Source organism: Phocoena sinus, chromosome 3, assembly GCF_008692025.1.
Source record: "Phocoena sinus isolate mPhoSin1 chromosome 3, mPhoSin1.pri, whole genome shotgun sequence".
NCBI lineage: Eukaryota > Metazoa > Chordata > Mammalia > Artiodactyla > Phocoenidae > Phocoena > Phocoena sinus.
The window spans coordinates 26,953,693-26,968,074 of record NC_045765.1 but is presented as its reverse complement, the minus strand read 5'-3'; the positions used below and the strand labels follow the sequence as shown (position 1 = coordinate 26,968,074).

Here is a 14,382-nt window from a genome sequence, read left to right as displayed (position 1 = left end):
TGAGGAAGCTCTTAAAGGTCTGGTGTCTTCTTCTGAGCAAGTGAAATTTTTTCAGAGAAGAGGAGTGGGAAAAGGACTTACCTAGGAATCTTAAATAGTTATCTAGTGTGTTAATTTGCTAGGGCTGTCATTACAAAGTACCATAGACGGGGTGGCTTAAACAATAGAAATGTATTTTCTCACAGTTCCCATAGCTGCAAGTCCAAGATCAAGGTGTTGGCAGTGTTGGTTTCTTCTGAGGCCTCTCTCCTTGGCTTGCAGATGGCCACCTTCTCCTTGTGTGTTCCTGTGACCATCCCTCTGCGTGTCTGTGTCCTAACCTCCTCTTCTTATCAGGACACGAGTCATACTGGATTAGAGCTTACCCTAATGACCTCATTTTAGCTTAATCACCTCTTTAAATGCCCTGTCTCCAAATACAGTCACATTCTGAGACATGAAGGGGTCAGCATATGAGTTTGGGGGAGACATAATTCATCCCATAACATTTAGGAAGGAACCTGTCAGGTGGCAGGGCTCCTGTGTCTCTGGAATGCCTCTGAAAGATACCAATATAGATATTTCAAAAATACAAAAAATCCTAATGGGAGGAGGGAAGTAATTAGGGATGGAGGTCTTTGTGAGGGAAGCAGGACTTGAGCTGTTAGGGATGGAAAGGATTTGGATATATAGAGGAATAAGGGGTAAACTTTAGAGGTGGAGGTACAGATTGGGGGCTTAGGAAGAAAGATCTAGAGTCGAAAGTGAACATTGTGTGTTTGTGGAACAATAAAGAAATCTTTGTGACAAAAATAGAGTACTTGCATGCTGAGAATAATGGGGAATCAGTGGGATAGGACAGCTGGAAATATATTTTGTCTAGGATATTTCATGTCAGCTGGGGAAAACTAGCACTAACAGGGTAGCATATGTTGAGCTATTAACATTGTTGCAGGGAGAGAAATGAAATGATGAACGTGGCTCGTAAAGATGAGTTTCAGGGGGATTTCAGGGTGGGTTGGAGGAAGGAGTCAGGCAGGACAGAGAAGAGGCTGTCCCACCATCTGGATGTGAGATAATTGGAATCTCAAACTCAGCTGCCTGCTGGGCAAGGCGGGAAATGCAAATGAATGGAGGGACTTCCTCGGTCAGAAAGCCGCCTCTCCCCTACCTTCCCTCTCTCCCTGCCCAGTGGGGAGACTTGGGAGAGTGGAGAAGCAGCTGTCCATTCCTCCAGCTTTGAAAGGACAGCCCTTGTATCGGTGAAGATTCTCCAGGAAAGTTGAACCAGGAAGAGACGTAAATAGGTAGATTTGTTGTGAGGATTTGGCTCATGTGATTGTGGGGGCTGACAGGTTTGAAATCTGTAGGGCTGGACGGCAGGCTGGAAACTCAGGGAGGATTTCTATGCTCTAGTCTCGAGGCAGAATTCCTTCTTCGCTGGGAAACCTCGCGTTCTGTTCTTAAGACCTTCAACTGATTGGATGAGGCCCACCTACGTTATGGAAGGTGTGTCCTTTACTTAAAGTTAACTGATTGTAGATGCTAATCAGACCTACAAAATACCTCACAGCAGCATCTAGACTAGTGTTTGATCAGGCAACTAGGCACATAGCCTGTCCACGTTGGCACATAAACCCCCACGCAGGAAGCTGTGGACCACTTTGAGGCCATGTCTTGTTCCCAGAGACTCTGCACACCCCTCCCTCTTCTTCCCACGCCAGCCACAGTGAGAGGCTGGGGACGGCTGCTTTACCCAGGCCCTGGCTCTGATGTCAGCTGACAGGCTGCTCCCAGTACCCATGCCTGCGTGAGGATTAACTCAGAAGAGAAGCGACTATTCTCTAGTGAGGCCAGGCCCAGGGATCTCTGCTGTGATGCCAACAACATGCCTTGACATCCCTTCTCCAGCTGATCTCAGCTGGCAGGGGGTGCCAGGAACACTGAAGCTTTTAGATTTGAGCAGGGCACTTGAATGCTGAGGTAGTCCAGGTGGTTTCCCCTCCTGTGTGCCTTTGGATGGTGAAAGAAATGTATTGTGGTGGTTAAGTGGATGGACTTTGGGGTCAGAGGGACCAGACAGTGTCTGCAAGGACTGAGGTCATGTCCTCGGGGAAGACCCTTATCTTCTTTGTGTCTCAGTTTCCCCATATGTCAAATGGGGCTGCAGTAATAGTGTTAGTGATGGGACTTTGGATGTTGTGAAGGATCAAATAAGACGATGATGTGTGCAACACTGAGCACAGGGCTTGTGACGTCAGCGTAGATCACGGTTTCAGCGTTGCTCCTCCTGAGCCCACAGTTGAGTGTAATTCCCGGTCCCCCTTGCAGTTAGGTGTGGCCGCGGCCCTTGCTTTGGCCACTGAAATGGAAGCGGAAGTGATATGCCTCTCTTCTGGGTGGGAGCTTTAAGAGCCAGTGAGTGATTTGCCCCGTTACCTTCCCCTGCTCTGGGGACAGTGAGTGCACCTATTGTGACAGGATAGATCCTCCATCAGCCAGGGAGGGGCCCAGAGTGAGTGAGTGGAGCCCCCGCCCCCCTGCACTGGACCGGTAGCCTGAGCTGGAAATAAGCCCTGTTGTGTTCGAAGCTCTCAGATATTGGGGTTGTTTGGTGTCACAACAACCCAACCCCGAGTGATATACATGCATTAGGTGCTCAGTAAACGGTGATTGTTAGGATTCTTCCTTCCTCCTTTTGCCTTTTCCCTCAGAGGTGCTGAGCAATGACCAGGTGGATGGAGTCATTTGCAGCAAATGCTATTTTTGGATACATCAGCTGGTATATAGAGACGGCTACCTATACAACTGATACTGTACCTCTATCCTTCTCTTCCCATCAGTTTGAGGTGGAAGAATCGGGATTGAACACCAGAGCCCTGTCACCCAGTTTCCTTTCCAAAACTCACCTTTCTTATGTGTGAAACGGGGGTGATAGCTTTGTTTTCCACCTTTCCCAGGACTAACTGTATGGTTGGTCCACGTATGCTAAGTGCTGAGCACCAACCTCCCCCCACCCCCAGAATTTACTATTACTGAGTTTGCTTTTCTACTTTTTGTTCATTAGACACATGATGTGTAACTATTCGTTTCCTGCCTTACAGGATCTTGGAAACAAAGACCTCAACAGGGATAAAATTTACTTGATTTGTCAAATAGTCCGAGTTGGGAAGATGGACCTTAAGGATACGAACACAAAGAAATGCACGCAGGGACTGAGGCGGCCTTTTGGGGTGGCAGGTAATGACACACCACACAGCACTAACTGTTACTGGAGTGCACATTTTATCTGACTGAATTTTGAAGATTTTTTTTCTTTCGCTCTCCTCCTTGCCCTCCCCCCCTCAAAAACTTAGGCCAGGCAACCCCTAATACCTACATTTCTTGTGACTAAATCAAAATAATTGGTAACTAAGTCTAGATTTATGATGAAGACGGTGAATGATGGAATCCCCGTGTCTGGAGCAGAGCGCTGGGACCACAGTGCAGTCTGAGCAGTTGGCACCTTCACTCCCCAGCACAGTGAAAAAGGAAGAACAATATGGGTGGGATCTAATTATGAGGAGCAAATCATTTTTAAAAAAATATCCAGGACAGGAAATGCAGTTACACAGAATGAGTCACCCACCACACATATAAATTCCAGCTGGAAGTGGACGTGTGGAGAGCTGGCATAACCGAATGAGGCTGCTTGAGAGCAGCATCACCTCCACATTTCTTTCCAAGCCTTAACTCCCTTGGGGGTTTCTAAGACTTCAGCATTCTTGTCCCACTTTTACAGTTTTTGTTATATTTGACTATCAGTTGCACTATTATTTACCCAATATATTTTCTCTTAAGGAACCTTCTTTATTTAAACTGAAGTACATTTTTTTTCTTAAAAGACAATTTAAATACCTGTGGAAATAGCAATTCGTTATGCGAGTTTTACTTCTTTTTATTAAAGTATAACATTTTAGTTGTGTACCATTTATAATCCTTGTATACCATATCTAAACCCAGTGTTTCAGGTTTCTCACTTCAGGACACCCTGATCTTCTGTTATCACAAACCAGCTGGCTGTCCAGTGAGTCCCCTTGCACTGCTTGCAAAGTGGCGAAGCGGAAGAAGTTAGCTTATACTGAGCCAGCTGGTGTTTCAGCTTAGCATTATTGCTAGCTAGCTAGCTAGGCGACCTTGGACAAGCTTATTCCCCAGGGCCTTAGTTTCATTATCTGCAAAATGAGGGACTTGGACGTGGTTGATCCATGACTTGGTCTAAATTCTCTGATTCTATATGAGGGACACATTTGGCATCACAATGTCCCTGTTAAGGCAGTGAGGGTCCTTCAGCCTTACTGCAAAGTGTGTCTTTGTCTCCAGGTGTAGCTGGCTCTCTCTTTTGGTTTCAGGTGACAGCAGTCTGGTGTAACTGAAAGGTTTAGGAATAGATTGCTTCAGGCATAGCTGGATCCAGGAACTCAATTGAATTTACAGTATGAAAAACTCTGGAGCCAGAGGGAGATGGTTCTACCCAAATCATTCTCACTGAGATTGGGCAAGGGGGGGTTCTGTTCATCAGAGAGAATGGATGCTGGTCAGGTTCAAATAACAGTTTCCCCTCCTTCTTTCAGTTCCCTAACTCCTCTCTTGAGCTAGATGCAATCACTAGTTGATTATTACCCAAGCAGTTTTAATGGCTCCCTGACTGGGGCCTGGAGTGTTTGAGGAATTTCATGCTACTAGGGTTTTGGCTCTATTTGGCTAGCATGTCTCAGTGCTCCTCCCCCTGCCCCCATTTCTATAATCCCTGCTCTAGTGCAGGAGTTCTTTACCTTGGTTTTTTATGGACCTTCAGTGGCTGATTTAAGAAGAAGTTTCAGAGGGATTCAGAGGATCCCTCTGGAAATGCAGGGTTCAAGGATCCACAGATAACGTGTCTGTGCACGTTTACGAAAAGAGGGTGAATGAGTCTTCAGATGCCACAGGGAGTCACCGCGCTTGGGTTTTGTCAGCACAGTAAACATCCCGTACAAATATGTCAGGTCCAAACCTAATTAATTCCATAAGCTTAATTCCATAAGCACGGCTCTGACTCTTTCCTTTTGGCCTCTGCCAAGCCCTGGGTTCTTGGATGCTTCGCTGACTGTTGACCTCCCAGCCTGGTTTGCCCAGAGGCGTTTGCCAGTTGTTGCCTGTGATGAATCCTTGCTGTCTGTATATTGTCTCACGCTGGCTTGCTTGCCTTTTTAGGCTTTCCTGTCCCAGCCTCCTGCCCTACAAGCTCATCCCATTGTTACCCTTTCCTGGGAGCAAGAGGGCTTAAACCGTTAATTCATTTCTCTTTTCTTTCTAGTTATGGATATAACAGACATCATCAAGGGGAAAGCAGAGAGTGATGAAGAAAAGCAGCACTTCATCCCTTTTCACCCGTGAGAGATTTCCCATTTCTTTCCATTCTCTGAAACCACATCCTTTCTGATTGAGGGCCACACAAAAGCAGGGTGAACTGATTCCCTGAGTTGATGATAGCCCAGGTAGGACCTCCCAGGAGGAGGGCAGGTTGAGAATGATGGTCTCAGTGCTGAGGCATTCAAAACCAAGCAGCTTATACAAAGACATATTAAAAATCAACCATAAGAAAATGACCCAATTTAAAAATGGGCCAAAGACCTTAACAGACCCCTTACCAAAGTAGATATACAAATGGCAAATAAGCACATGAAAAGATGTTCCGCATCAAATGTCATCGGGGAAATGCAAATTAAAACAACAGTGAGAGAACTACTACATACCCATCAGAGTGGCCAAAATCCAGAACACTAACGACACCAAAATACTGGTGAGGATGTGAGGCAACAGATATTCTTACCCATGGCTGGTGGGAACGCAGAATGGCACAGCCACTTTGGAAGACAGTGTGTTGGTTTCTTATAAAATTAAACATACTCTTACCATATGATCCAACAATCATGCTTCTTGGTATTTACTCAAAGAAGTTGAAAATATGTCCACACAAAAACCTGCACACAAATGTTTATAGCAGCTTTATTCATAGTTGCCCAAACTTGGAAGCAACCAAGATGTCCTTCAGTAGGTGAATGGATAAATAAACTGTGGTACGTTCAAGACAATGGAATACCATTCAGAACTAAGAAGAAATGAGCTATTAAGCCACGAAAAGACATGGAGGAACCTTAAATGTGTATTACACGTGAAAGAAGCCAATCTGAGAAGGCTACATACTGTATGATTCAGCTATATAACATTCTGGAAAAGGCAAAACTACGGAGACAACAAAGGGATGAGTAGTTATCAGGAGTGTGGGAGGGATGGACATATGTTGTTATAGATTTGTTCCAACCTATTGAATGTACACCACCAAGATTGAACCCTTAGATGAACTATGAATTTGGGGTGAAAAAAAAAAACCAACCAGCTTCTCACCTATTCGTTCATCAGATGTTATTTATTCAACGGACTTTGACTGAAGGCTGGCAGAGGGCCGGGCGTTGTGCCAGGCGTGGGGGGATGAGGTGGGGAACAAGGTCGACGTGGCCCTTTCTTCCTGAAGCTTATGTTTAGATGCAGAATTAAATGAACAAAAGACTAAGTATGACAGGGACCATGAAGCTGTGAAGCAGCAGCGTATCAGGAGCATATAACAGGAAATCAGAACCTAATTCTTGCGGGTAGAGATATCCATGACTTTAGAGGAGGGTAGTGAGGAGGGTGAATATCCTTTCCTTGATCTAAAACAAGTTTGAGAAAGCAGGATCCGTAGTTTCAGAACTTTGTCCTTGTTTGTCTAAGGAGGACGGTGTTTTGTTACAGATAATGAGGTCAGTGACTCTAAGTCATGGGATTAGGACTTAGCATGAGCAGCTAAAGCCTTTTCCACCTTGCTGAGCAGACACTCATTTTGAGGGCTTGGGAATCCTTCCTTTTTAAGAGTCTTCCTAGGAATAAAAATGGCCTCTACTTGTAGCATTGGTGTTCCCCAAATTTCAGAGCCATGTTGCTTTGTGAAAAAGAGAGATGTGCTTCTTGATGGCAGGTACACTCTCTGAGCTGACACGGGCAGGCTCACTTTTCACCTAAGGTGTATGGAGGGGTTGGGCAGCTTTCTGGAGCTCCTGGAACCACAAGGTAGGGACCCCATGGGGGTACCACGCAAGTATTTTGTGCTCTCTTTTCCTTTCTAGGGTGACAGCTGAGAATGACTTCCTGCACAGCCTGCTGGGCAAAGTCACAGCCTCCAAGGGAGACAGCGGAGGGCAAGGTAGAGTGCCAACAGGCCAAGTGGGCTGGGCCTGACTTCAGCTTGAGATCCCTTGATTCTGTGGCAAACAGATCAAGCTCCTAAACCCTGGGAAACATAGCCTTCCTTCCAGACGGACCATTGTGAGGAATGGGGGAGTGTGATCTACAGAGCTGGAAATCTCTAAATGGGAAGCAGAAGGAGGCATGTCCTAGTGCCTGAAAGAAGAAGGGAATTGGTATAGCCTATCTCCTTTGTGTCAGGCACTGTAAAATGTTTCCTTGTTCAGTTTCATCCTTCCCACGGTCCTGTGAGATAGATGGTATCAAACCCACTTTACAAAGTCTGGGTTTAGAAGGGTGCAATGATTTGACAGAAGCTGATCCTGCCAGAAGTAACCTGTGGGATTTAAGTTGGAGGTGTCTTGCTCTAGAGCCCCTCTGCATCCTGCCTTGCATCCTCCCCCGGGGCTGGGTCACTGCATCTGTGGCCGCTTGTCTCTGCTTCCATGGTCTCCTCCAGAGAGAGACCAAGGGGAGAGATGATGGGAGGGTGAGGCTGAGGGAACACCTTGAAGTTGACTCTTCACCATGAGCGTTCCCTTCCAGGCCTCTGGGTGACCATGAAGATGCTTGTGGGTGACATCATTCAGATCCGCAAGGACTACCCACACCTGGTGGACAGGACCACCGTGGTGGCCAGGAAGCTGGGCTTCCCGGAGATCATCATGCCAGGTTCTCCTTCCCCCTGGGCGGGGCTGGGGGTGGTCTAGCTAGTGTGATCCATTTTCTTTTTAAAAAGTCAACTACTTCTTTTCTACTGCTTTTCTCTATTTCTCTCTCTGAAGGTAACCACTGAAAACAATTGTTGTATATCCAAAAATCTTCTATGCATTCACATAATAAACACAAACACATAAATATACACACATGCACCCACGCCCCCACAAATGGGAGCCACACTTTATATACTTTATATACCATTACTTATTATACTTTACATAGCGTTCTGCAGCTCACTTCTCACTTAATAATTTATCATGGACATCCTTTCCACTTTACTACACGTGGAATAATTTCACTCCTTCTGGGGTGAATACTGACATTCTCTGAAATTGCTAAGCTATTTTTTTTATTACCAAAAGAGTCCACGCTCATTGTAAAATGTCCAAATGGCATGAAAAGATTTAAAGTGAAACCTTAAAAGCTCTCTCAAATCTTTGTCTCCAGAAGTAACCACGATACGTATTTTCCAAATGTGTATGTAATGAAAGAAAGTAAATGGGACTGCATGATAGCACTCTTTTGAAACTTCCCTCTTTGCCTTAAACTTGAGTCTAGGACTTGTGTCCATAACCACCCTCGCTGACTTACCCCTTCTGTCCACAGTTGCATGGTGGTCCACTGGTGGTGTAATTTATCTATGCCTGCTTCACTGAGACATCAGTCCCTTGTGCATTCCCCTGTAGGGTTTTCAGCTCTCACCCCCCCATTCCTGAAGACCCTCCACACCTCGTCCCTCACCCCATCCGTGTTCCTCGGACACAGAAAGTCATTCTGTCTGCTTCTGCACAGTAAGAGATCTGCGGAGAGAACCATCTGTGGTTGTTATTCGTGCACCAAGATCAATCCAATTGGAGTTTGCCTTTACCTTCCCAGAAGGTGTCACTAGAGGATGAAAATTAAATGATTTTTAATGGAGAAAAAAATACGGCCAGTGGTGACCATCCTACCTCCCTTTTTGCAAATAATTTCCTACTGTTCCTCCATCCTCTTGTTACCTACTGCTCCAGCCTCCCTGATGAAGTAAAAATGCTTTTCCAAATCGTTCTGATTTTAACTTCATTAACAGACAAGGTGTGGCACTTCCACAAGCTCCCCAACTCCCCGCACCCTCTAGTCAGTGCCTCTCCTGCTACACAGACTCCAACTGTTGTCTCTCTCCCTGTGCCACAGGGGACGTCAGGAACGACATCTACATCACTCTCTTACAAGGTGACTTTGACAAGTACAACAAGACCACTCAGAGGAATGTGGAAGTGATCATGTGTGTGTGCGCGGAGGATGGCAAAACGCTTCCTGTAAGGGACCCTGCTGTTGCTCTGGGTGACAGGGCTGCCCTAGGGTGCCTCTGTTCATAAAGATTTTCTTTTCCCGTTCCCGATCCTACTCTCTAAATGCCAGGGGCTGCAGGGTGGTGTTGAGTAAGGCGATCTACACCTTTAGAGCTTGGCTGGCACAGTAGCCCGTAATAAGACCTGGTGTTGTTCTTTCTTTACACCAAAGCAGTTGGCTTTTCAGTGTCTGTCCCTTTCCTTTCATGACCTCTTCTTTTTTTTGCTTGGCACCTCAGTTTATAGGTTAGCTTTTCACAGTTAAAATGTTGTTCTCATTGAAAACTGAGCTGGTTTATTCAGGCAAAATTCCATGGCAAGAAAAAGGATCAATACAGAGCCTTGGGCTGGTGTGAAGACTCAGGATGTCCTCAAAACAGACATTCCCAACACTTAATCTAACTCTCTAGCACTCAGCCAGACATTCTGGTGGAAAGCCTTATCCGTAAATTGGTCTCCAGAGGGCCAGCAGAGTGAATTCAAGAATGCAAAGCATATTGCTATATTTATACAGCATATGTCCTGTACAATATTTGTCATGTGTGTTTACATTTATTTACTTATATTTCCTTTAAGGTTGTCAGCAGTTGTGTCCAGTGTGTGGGAGGGTTTTGCTTCTCAATGTCTCCTTTCAGAGTACTTAGCTGAAAATAAAATCAGCTCTCAGCAGAAGTTTCAGCGTGGGCAGATATTCCTCTTAGGCCGCAGGAGGTGATCAGATAGCACCGGAGGGTAGGGCTGTGAATATTGATAGATCTTCTGCTTTAGCCTGGGGGCCTGGAGCTCAGGCAGGTTTTGCTACCCTCTACCTACGAATAACTGGCATTCACAGAGGCATTGCTACATGCCAGGCACTGTGATAAGTAGGTCGCATTACTGTTACTTTCCCCATTTTTACAAAGGGGGAAACTAAACCTTTGTCAAGTGAGACAACTTTCCCAGGGTCATAAGGTTAGTATATGGCAGAGATGGGGTTTGATTTCAGGTTCCAGTCCCTCTTATTAAACACTTCACTCTAATGCGTGTACATTAAAAAAATCCTCCAGGGGCTTCCCTGGTGGCGCAGTGGTTGAGAGTCCGCCTGCCGATGCAGGGGACACGGGTTCGTGCCCCGGTCCGGGAGGATCCCACATGCCGCGGAGCGGCTGGGCCCGTGAGCCACACCTACTGAGCCTGCGCGTCTGGAGCCTGTGCTCCGCAGCAAGAAAGGCCGCGATAGTGAGAGGCCTGCGCACCGTGATGAAGAGTGGCCCCCCGCTTGCCACGACTAAAGAAAGCCCTCGCACAGAAACGAAGACCCAACCCAGCAAAAATAAATTAATTAATAAAAAAAAAAAAAAAAAAAAAAAAAAAAAAAAAAATCCTCCAGTTTATTTCTCATTTAAAAAATGAGGCTAATAACCACTCCCATCAAATTCTGGGAAGAGTCATAATTATTTTTTAAATTTAAAGAAATCATCGCAATTACCTTCTTGTTCGGAAAGACTGGTCCCATTAATTAATATCTAGTTGAGCAAAATCCAAGGATTTAACTTAATCCTCTTTTTGTTGGATTTTGAAACTTTTCTGAAAGATAAAATAAGTAAGAGACACTTTGCTCAAAGAAACACAAAGGAAGAGCAGAGGGTTTTTATCTGAAAGGGAAATTGGGTTTCACCAATGCATAGACCATGCTTTGAAGTCTTTTTTTTTTTTTTTTTTTTTTGCGGTAAGCGGGCCTCCCACCGCCGCGGCCTCTCCTGTCGCGGATCACAGGCTCCGGACGCGCAGGCTCAGCGGCCATGGCCCATGGGCCCAGCTGCTCCGCGGCACGTGGGATCCTCCCAGACCGGGGCACGAACCCGCGTCCCCTGCATCGGCAGGCGGACTCTCAACCACTGCGCCACCAGGGAAGCCCTGAAGTCATTTTTATCCAACTACCTGTTGGAGAACTTTTAAACCTCAGCCTCATTTTTTAAAACGCTGATGTGCTTGCCCTCGATGTTGCCGAAGGACAAATTAGAAGGAACGGTTAATGGGAAAGCAGACCTCTTATCCCGTTTCTGAACCATTTGTACTTCCGACTCTGCCATCCTTTCGTGTCACACCCAACCAGGCTGAACGGACGCACTTATCAAAGGTGAATACATAGGCAGGAATTTGGGGGCAGAAATGGAGAGGTAACTGTGGGGCACAGCGATAATTTGCAGTTTCATCTGTGAGGGAAGTTAGGGGGAGTTCAGCTGACTATTGAAAATTGCTAAGGAAGCCTGTGGGAGGCTTTTCTTTCTCTACCTGCAGAAATAAATATTACTGCCTAATTAAGTGTCAGGCAGCACACTTAAACGTTCCTGTTTGATGTTGGTGGGAACAGTCCCCTTTAGGGGTATCGATCTGTCCTCCCGCTCCTAGGAAGAGTGGGGTCGGAGGATAGAGTAGGTTAGACTTGTCCTTGGCTCACTTTGGGGTCTCAACGACCTTGCTCAGGAGGACCCATAGCAGAGAAGCTAATAGGCTGGGGCTCTGAGATCAGACTGACAGCAGTCAAATCCCACCCTCCCCTCCTATTAGCTGTGTGATCTTGGGCAAGTTTACATGTCTATAAAAGAGGAATAATAATCTCTTCCTTGTGAGGTTGCTGTTTATACAAAGTGGTAGGTGTAAGGCACCTGGTATGTAGTAAATACTCAGCAACGGGAAGGAGGTAACATTTAGGAAAAGCAGACCAACTGCAGGTTGAAGCCCTGGAAAGGATCTGAGGGGGTCAAACAGACAATCCAGTGGGGATACCTAAAGCAATTTCAAGAAGTAAAAATGCTCAGATGCCGGGCTGAGAAACCTTTGCTCTTCTGAGACCAGCCAGGTTACAGGGCTGGAGGTAGGGCATGGGGGGCAGTGCTGTGTAGTGGTTAAGACATGACCTCTGGGGCCAGGCATCCAGGCCGAAAGCCCAGCTCAGCCCGGATTAGCGGGATGACTTGGAGCAAATTACATAATCTCTCTACACCTAGGAGACTCTGTCTGAAACTGAGACCAGCAGTGGCACCTTACTCTTGTGAATGCCAGCTGAGGTAATTGACATAACAGGTGTTCATCGAAGTTCACTATTACCAGAAAGGTAGAGCTGTCGCAGGCTTGGTTACTGCCTCGTGGACACCAACTGGCATCTTCCCATGATAAGACCGACCTTGTCAGCCTAAAGCACTTCCTGGCTCTCGAAATGCGTTCACACCCCTGGTGTCATTTATTCCTCAGGTGATTCCTACGAGGTAAACAAGACCTGTGTCTGGAGCCTGATTTTTCCTCCTGCTGAAGTGTGTCCACCAAGGCCAAGTCGGCATTAAAGTTTCCAGGCTTCCTTCTACTGACCTGAAGCCAATTAGGGGCTCTCGTTGTTAACAGGGAGCCATGGGGGTGGGCAATAGGGGAAATTATTGAGTAGGTTCACTGGAGACAAGCACAAATCTATATTTTCCTGAAAGCCGGCCCCGTCCCTGGTCACAGTGCTCCTTCTACACACCCAGCGACATTCGGTTTTATCTCTGAAGTGTTGCGAGGGACGGAGCTGTCTTAGGTCTTTCTCAGAATAACACTGAGCCTGTTTTCTCCAGCTTTGGGCAATCAGAAATTCTCATCATCAGGGTAGTTTTGTGGGGTTCAGCTGCATGTTGTACAGCAGTTTACTCTCACCAGAGATACATGTGTATTTTCAGTTTTTATAAGCTATGTGGGATTCAGCTGAGCTACAGAAGTGCTAAGCCCATCATTGTCACTAGATATAAATCTTAGGAGGCTGGAAGGCATCTAGGTTGTTACAGAGGGAACACTGGGCAAAGAATTAGAGGGTCTGAGATGTAGTCCGGGCGTTGGTACCTTTTGGGGCAAGTGACGTAACCTCTCAAGGTCTCAGTTTACTCAGTTTTGAAATGGGGATAATGACAGTAATCGTCAGAGGCGGTTGTGAGGATTGAATTAAGTGAGGCAGTTCGTGTAAAGGGCTTAGCATAATGCTGGACACAAAGCACTCTCTAAATGGTTAGGACAACTTTGGAAGCATGTTTTTAGTTCAGCACCTCAAGAAGTTCTGAAAGGCTCCATACCATTGAAAATTAAGAGAGTTGTATGTCTTCCCTCATTTGCAGTTCTCTGGTTGTCCTTGTTTTTTCAGAGATAAGTTTTGAAAGGATGCTGTAGCCTTATTTTCAGATGGGTTTGATCTGGCCATATGTAGCATCAGTCAATACTGAAACCGAACTCATTCTTTCCCTATAGCTCAGAAGTACAGAGGGACAGAATTCTCCTTCCCACAGCTTAGCTTGCTTTCCCAGGGGCCCAGAGTGGCCAGCTTTGGTCCTTCAGCCTGGTGGGGAATCCACTGGAGAATCTGATGGAATCTAGCGAGAGTCATGGATTCTCTCACCGTAAAAGTGCCCAGAGGCGCACAGTTTTGTAGTCTGGGGGCTTGGGGCTGCAAAACCAATCCCATGTCCCTAGATCTCTGAAGACTTGAGGTTGAAATCTCTTGTTCTGGTATAAAAACTGAACTTTGGGCCCCTTCTGAGTGACCCAACCTTAGATCTTGTTTTGGGGCCAAACAACTGGAATGAGCACAGAGATAGAATTAGGGGTTGGCATACGCTATTGCAAGGTAATTCCTTGTTACTCTGAGGGTGATTTTTTTTAAGAATAAATATCCTGTGTAGGTATGCTTGCTCTGTGCTCCGTGGTATTATGCAGTCGGCCCTCTGTGCCTGCAGGCTCTGCGTCTGCAGATGCAGAAGTCCAATTGTGCTACACTGTTTACACTGTTTTATATAAGGGATACGGGCATCTGTGGATTTTTTTTTTTTTTTTTAATCAGTGGCGGGGAAGGGAGGGCCCTGGAACCAAGCCCCTGTGGATACCAAGGGACAACTGGATACATGTATCTGTCATCACTTCACATTGCCTAGTGATTTGTCTGTGCATATAATGATTCCTACACCACACTGTGAGCCCTCGTGTCAGGTCTACTCTCTGACTCATGCCCGCATCCCAGTGCTTAGCGTGGGCCTGGTACCTGGAAGATGCT

At 46.2% G+C, this 14,382-nt stretch overlaps 1 protein-coding gene across 1 annotated transcript in view; it reads left to right on the top strand.

The window, feature by feature from the left end:
• DOCK2 (dedicator of cytokinesis 2) overlaps positions 1-14,382 on the top strand; it is a 408,621-nt gene that overhangs the window by 49,498 nt on the left and 344,741 nt on the right. The window contains exons 10-14 of the mRNA XM_032626471.1: positions 3,084-3,219; positions 5,315-5,390; positions 7,164-7,240; positions 7,828-7,953; positions 9,175-9,299. Coding sequence (XP_032482362.1) covers positions 3,084-3,219; positions 5,315-5,390; positions 7,164-7,240; positions 7,828-7,953; positions 9,175-9,299 — 540 coding nt within the window. The remainder of the gene's footprint in view (positions 1-3,083; positions 3,220-5,314; positions 5,391-7,163; positions 7,241-7,827; positions 7,954-9,174; positions 9,300-14,382) is intronic.